Source organism: Wasmannia auropunctata, unplaced genomic scaffold, assembly GCF_000956235.1.
Source record: "Wasmannia auropunctata unplaced genomic scaffold, wasmannia.A_1.0 LD336000.1, whole genome shotgun sequence".
Classification (NCBI taxonomy): Eukaryota; Metazoa; Arthropoda; class Insecta; order Hymenoptera; family Formicidae; genus Wasmannia; species Wasmannia auropunctata.
The window spans coordinates 4,942,440-4,948,913 of record NW_012026890.1 but is presented as its reverse complement, the minus strand read 5'-3'; the positions used below and the strand labels follow the sequence as shown (position 1 = coordinate 4,948,913).

Here is a 6,474-nt window from a genome sequence, read left to right as displayed (position 1 = left end):
CGTGTGCTCTTCCGTATAAAATTTTTATATTCTATACCTATAGAATTTTTAAAATAATGAGAATTTAACAAAAATTTTACAGATTATTCTTATATATGTTGAAAGACTTAAGACAAAAGCCGGAATCGATTCACTGAAGCAATTCAAAGTTATAAGGATTTTAATTTGAATTTTTAGGTTAGATTTGGCCATAAAATTCGAAAATTCTCAAAAAAAAAAGCAACAAAAACATTTCTGCGCTCTAGTTCTGAATAAATGATAACATTCTGCACAATCCTTATTACTCAAACATATATGAGAAGAGCATATTCGGCAAAATCAGTTCTTTAACTTTTTGCTACTATTGTAGGTACTAAACATCCTTAATGTATTTTTGTAAAAATAGCAATACGTACTTGTACGAAGATCGGAATTACGTTCTGTGATCGAATTATCGCCCTATTATGGGACTCTCTTGCAAGGATATGAAGTGCACCTACTGAACCTTCCACTATTTCTTCCATACGTACTCCGTCTGCATACGCACCCGCTGCCTGTTGACTGCCGGTACTGGCAACAGATGAGCGCTGCTGCAAATAACAAATAACCGTCAAATATCATTCTGTACACGTAAAAATTGTGACAAATATATTTTTATGTTAATTCTTTGTTTATCGTCAAATAGAATTTAAATTAATATTTAAATATTTTCTCAGCGGAGAATTATCAATTAAAATATTAAGCGTTATTGTACAACATATATAATTCTATTCTTTATAATAATTTATACTGACGCGTTGAGTGTCCTGGAATGCACGCATCAAGAGTCTCACAAGATGATGTATCGCGCCGTGATCGCGTAACGGGATGTGATTAGAAGGACACAGAGCCAAGTTGCGGATTAATCCGATAACCGCCTTCACCAACGGCCAGCGTGACGGCGGATGGAGTAATTTGACTATAACCTGGATACCATAGTTTAACCGAACGGAATTTTGCGCCATTTCCGCTTCGCCGTGACGCGAGGTCAAGTGACGTAAGGCGCACACCGCCGGTTCGGTTATCTCTTCCCGATCACCGGCATTGATGATCGTACGGACCAGAGCGTCGACACCACCGAAATTACACACCGCAACCTGAAATTAAGAGCCTGATTAGAGCCTAAACTTGATTATACACTTAAGAGCATCGCGAAGAAATGCCTTTACTTCGACGTACCTTGTTGCGCTGATTGTTGCAGGTCAGGTTTGACAAGATGCCAGCGGCGCACGTGACCACATTGACGTCTGCCGATCCGAGCACAAGCACGAGACTCTGCAGCAAATTATCGAGACCGTCAACCTTCGTGCCAGCGTCCGACAGATTACGCAGCGTCCACAGGCAATTCTGCACTAATCTTTGACTCGGATTCGCAAGATGCATGGCGAGTGCCTGCATACCTCCAGCCTCGACAATCGCGGGTTTATTACTAGGACAGACGGACAATACTGCAAACATAATAAATCATTAATAAGCACAAATTTGTTTTTACAACAAGATTACATTATGATATAAATTCAGGACAAATTAATAGATACCTTTTAATACTCTTGAAGTGGTCCACAACAGTTTCTCGTACTCGTAAGAGCGCATGATGCGTACAAGCTCAATTGGGCCTTGCGAGGCAAGAATAATTAGCTTGCTCTCCTGATTACCGTATGCCAGAATCTGCAGGCAATCGGTAACAATGGCTAGGAACTTGACGTTGTTCCGTTGAAGCAGAGCGACCATCTTTTGCAAACCGCCGGCAAGGCGCACGGCCATCTTAGAACCGTCTTGATGAAGCAACAGATTGTGTAGCGTCGTTATCGCGTAAAAAAGAACGGACTCCACGGGGGAGCTCAGTAGTTTCACAAGCGCGGGAATGCCGCCGCTCTTGAAAATGGCCAGCAAGCCCTGCCGGTGGTGTGATAAATTGTGCAGCGTGCCGACCGCGGCCTTCGTCGACTCCAAGTCGTCGCTGTTCGAGATAGCGCGCACCAAGGCGGCCACCATCTGCGAGCTGTTCATGATGGCATGACGGGAGGCCTCCTTCTTCGACAGCTGGTGCACCATCATAGCCGCCTGGGAGACGACCACCTGATCCTCGTCGTTCAGCAATTTGATCAATTCTGGAATAGCGCGTGTCGCAAGATCAGCATCGTCCTGATAGTTTATCAAATTGACAACGGCATGCTTCAGCATCTGGCTCGGCTCGGCCAGTCTCTGTACGGCGGTGGGCTGTGCGGGATCGAATTGCGTGGAAGGTATCTCCACACCTTCCTCCAGCGTTTCGGGAAACATAGCGGCGCGCACACGTTGCGATCGGGTGTGACTCAGTTGCTGATTCATCTCTGAAAAATGCCATTCTCCATCGTAGCATATTCAATTTTGCTTTGCGATAAAAGTCGAATTTACAAAGATCGAATGGTGGGTAGTCTCACCGTCGACTTGATCCTGTGTGAAACCCTGTGCGAATCCTTGGTCCAGATCGAACATCAGCTGATCACCCTCCATTTCCTCGTCCTCCTTGCCGGACAGAGATGGTGCCTGGGTGACAGCGCCGGAATGGATACCTGAGTCGTTCATGTAGGAGTTCTGCTGCCACATCAGCGTCTGTTCCTTGGCCGAGCCCATGGGCAAGTCGCCCGGGCCCTGGTAATTTCCTTGAGACACTGCAAAACCCCCCCAAAAAAACAAACGTAAAGTCCCATCCTTGATATCACCGAACCACGTAAATGGCGCGACTTACTCGGTCTCGATTGATTCGTTGACATTGGATAACTCATGATTCCAGCAAGAATTTATCTCCGCACCTGAAATAAACAAACAGGACTCCTATAAGCATTTAAACGCCGTGTTCTGGTACGCGTTCAGGAATTCACGGTGTGTATCATTTTATCCTTGTTATTCACCGAATGTCAAACGAGGATAAAATGAATGTATGACGATCTAGATGCGTCTTGGCGAATGCAGTTGTCTCTCGATACGCCTCGCGGCCGCTCTCAACCCGGCCTGCTCGCGCTATTTCAGCTATGCGAAAAAGGAAACCGACAATGCGAAAGAAAGATCGAACGCGGAGCGACATTTCCGTCGCTCGACGCGACGATCGAGTACTCGATTTACCGGCTCGGCGCGAGAGCGAGACAATCGCCCGTTCGTCCCAGATTCCACCCCGAAGAACGCTACGCGAGAAGAGGAGAGAGAAGAAGTGTCGCTGAAGAGCGACATGCGCTCGTTGAAAATGTCCACTTGCGCGACACTACAACGGTACGGCGGGTCAGTGCATCCTGCCTGCGACCGGGAAAAGATGCTCTCCCCAATGCACTCCCGCACGGAATGTGGGCGCGATCGAAGGGATCCCCCCCCCTTCTCTCGCTCGCTCTCTTTCTTTCTACACTCCCTCCCTCCTCCTCTCTGTCTCGCTCCCGCGTCGCGCCACAGCTTCACAGGCTTGTGGGTGTTCGCGCGGCCGACCCGCGCGATCGAATATGCGTTGCTTCGTGCCGTTGCACCCGTCGGGTGTAGCCGCGGGATGCGGGAACCGCGGCGGAAGGGCTCCCCCGCGCGTGGAATCCAGGGTGGGACGGACGGGAGGCGCGCTGCTAGCCGCGTGACATAACGCGAGAGAACTCCGGGAATGCGGTGTGTCACCCATTTTCTGACAATCGACGAGACCGCGTGAGAGAGGTGGGAGGGGTGGGGGGTGAGGGGGGGAAGAGGGAGGAGGAGAGGAGCGCGGGGGTGGCGAAGGGAAAGGCAACTGGCAAGTGTGTGCGAGAATTGGCGAGTGCACGCATTGCGCGTACGTATGTTCATACGTATGTACGTGGCGTTGTTCAGCGAGAAAAGGAGCGACAGGAGCTGGGGTGAGAGGGCGCGGGGGTGAGGGGGATAAAAATCACCGCCGAGAAACTCGGGAGAGCACAGAGATGAAAGGTTTCTGTCGACGACGGAAAGGAATTTACGTCGTCGCGGAGCATCGGACACCGACGCGCATGTTCGTGTCTGGCGATCGACTCGGAACCCAGCTCGAGCGGATGATTCCCTTTGATGCGCCGCTCTCTCTCTCTCTCTCTCTCTTTCTCTCTTTCTCGCCCGCTGAAGCTGAAACGAGAGACCTCGAGAATGTCGAGATTTGCGGATCGGGAGTAGTAGCGGAGGCGTTCTCAAAGAAATTAAAAGGCAAAGACGCTCTTCGCGATTGTCATTAGCACGCGGATGAGTTTTCCCCAAAGTATCGCGAGAGGCTTGAAAACCGTCGCGAATTAATGTCGCGCGTCCACCCAAGCAGCCTCCCTTCGTCGGAAAAACTCCCGTCCTCCGTTCGACGAGAACCGTGAATTCCGAGGTCATCTCGGAGCTGTCATAAGAGGGAACGCCGCGAGCACGGCGGAGCACGTCCGGCCGGAAGTCACGGCGGATCATCAACTCCCGGGGCACTCCAGCGTGGGAGAGGGGGAGGGGGAGAGGGGGAAGGCGGCGGCAGGCAAACACACTTTGACACACCCAGTAGCGTAAACAATACACTCGCGACGCGACGACGCTCCCACACCTCCCGGGTGCGGGCCGCGGATTCCTCGGCCGCAATGGCGCGCACACACCGCGGCGGCGAGCACCCCGACACTTACCGTAACGTGCTGCGTGCGCGACTCCGCGTCCCCGACGACTCCGCGAATTGCCGTTCAGCACGCGACACCGATCACGGTACGGCCGCAGCACGGAGCAGCAGCCTCCTTTCTCGTCTCCTCGTCGTCGACGTCGTTGTTCGACACCACGTTCGCGCACTACGTTCGTCTCACCACGAGCCGACCTGACACTCCTCACGGAATGCTCACGAAACCTCACTCAACAACGATCGCACAAAAGATGGCGGAAAGCGACGCGCATCGGATAACACGAACGCCACCTGCCGGAGCCTGAATTGTTGCAGGGCCAGATAGAAGTGGATAGAACGAATGGAGCGAGAGATGGATTTCTCTCTCCTTCTCCTTCTCTCCTTCCCTCTCATCTCGGCTGGGGCATCGAACCGCTACGGCGCCTACTACCTCTTTGTAGCGTTCCGCTTCAGTTTAGTTGCGGAGCAAAGACGGTGTCGTTCTCGGAAGGAGTTATGACGATTTTCTAATGAAAAAGGTTTGGCCGGAGACACGTTCAAGAGAAATTTGTTTCACAAATTTTAGCTTCAAAGAAATTTAATTCAATACAAAGATAAATTTAAATAATGTTTAATTTCATTTAATTATGATTAAATTTTAATTCAATTATAATTAAAATAATTATATTTCATTATAATTAAATATATTTATATTATATGTAATCATAATTAAATATAAAAAATGTAAAAAGATTTACTTTAAACTACTTTGGTTAACAAATGGTTCTGAAACAGATTAACTTCTATGGTTCTTTTTTATTCGTATTGTTAAATATTATTTAACTTTGACAGATACATCCAATTCGATACATATGCGTATCCAATTTTAAATAACATATGTATGTGAATTCGAAACACCGCTATATCAATTTTAATGTTAATTTAACACACATTTCGTATTTATTAAGTACTATCTATATATAGGAACTGAGAACAATTTACATTGATTTTATGTAAGTTTTGGAGAAGTTTATTAGCTTTGCCGAAGATTTTTCTTTAAAAATATATTTTAATGTGAAAAGTTTACTTAATATTACATGATATAAAAAATAATAATAGGATGAGAGGGAGGAGTGCTTGATGATCGATTTATACAAAAATTCATGCGGCAGTTTATATTGTTTTTATTGTCTTAATAATTCAATATTTATTAGAGATACAATTCTTTAAATATATTGAAATATTGTATATGTCCCACTGTGAAAGAGTTAAACGTGTGCAGCTTTTCGAGGTGCCTGAAACTCGCAACCAGATAAACAGCGACGTATCGAGAAAACAGCATCAAGGGCAAAGACAGAACGTTACCGATTTGAAATATAAAAAGCGAGAAAAAATACAAGGAATTGTCCCGAAAAAATATTAATAATTAATTATTATTATCATATTATCTGAAATAAATAAATAAACCTTTCTTTAAAACTCTACATTTGTTTTTCGAATCACGGAGGGAATTAAAAAACTTTTTTATTTTTCGTGTAAACAGACACACATCTAAATACAGTAGATGTGTTTTTATAAAAAATTTAATTCTTTTTTATATAACTTAAGAAAGGAAATTAAAAATAGAACAAAACCTACGTCAATCTAAGAATAAAAAATGTATCGGATCGTAGAATATTAAAAATGTTATTTAAAAACTTAAAATTGTGTTTTTTTATATAACTTAAGAAAGGAAATTAAAAGTAGAACAAAATCTACGTCAACCGAAGAATAAAAAATGTATCGCATCGTAGAATATTAAAAATGTTATTTAAAAACTTCAAATTGTGTTTGCGTTACCGCGTGACTTTTCGAAAATAATGTTTTGAATAAAACGCGTT

General features: G+C 45.6%; 1 protein-coding gene across 5 annotated transcripts in view; it reads right to left on the bottom strand.

The window, feature by feature from the left end:
* The window catches only part of LOC105453419 (armadillo segment polarity protein), a 9,675-nt gene extending 4,820 nt beyond the window's left edge, over window positions 1–4,855 (bottom strand). For 3 of the 5 annotated variants that reach the window (XM_011695367.1, XM_011695370.1, XM_011695371.1), the window contains exons 1-7: window positions 4,629–4,854; window positions 2,750–2,813; window positions 2,442–2,672; window positions 1,557–2,351; window positions 1,198–1,466; window positions 774–1,115; window positions 396–569 (exon numbers count right to left, since the gene is read on the bottom strand). In XM_011695367.1, the coding sequence (XP_011693669.1) occupies window positions 396–569; window positions 774–1,115; window positions 1,198–1,466; window positions 1,557–2,351; window positions 2,442–2,672; window positions 2,750–2,786 (1,848 nt within the window). In that variant the 5' untranslated portion in view covers window positions 2,787–2,813; window positions 4,629–4,854. Of the gene's footprint in view, window positions 1–395; window positions 570–773; window positions 1,116–1,197; window positions 1,467–1,556; window positions 2,352–2,441; window positions 2,673–2,749; window positions 2,814–3,123; window positions 3,305–4,628 lie in introns of those variants that run through there. The other 2 variants (XM_011695369.1, XM_011695368.1) reach the window with 2 other exon arrangements.
* Between the last annotated feature and the right edge of the window lie 1,619 nt (window positions 4,856–6,474).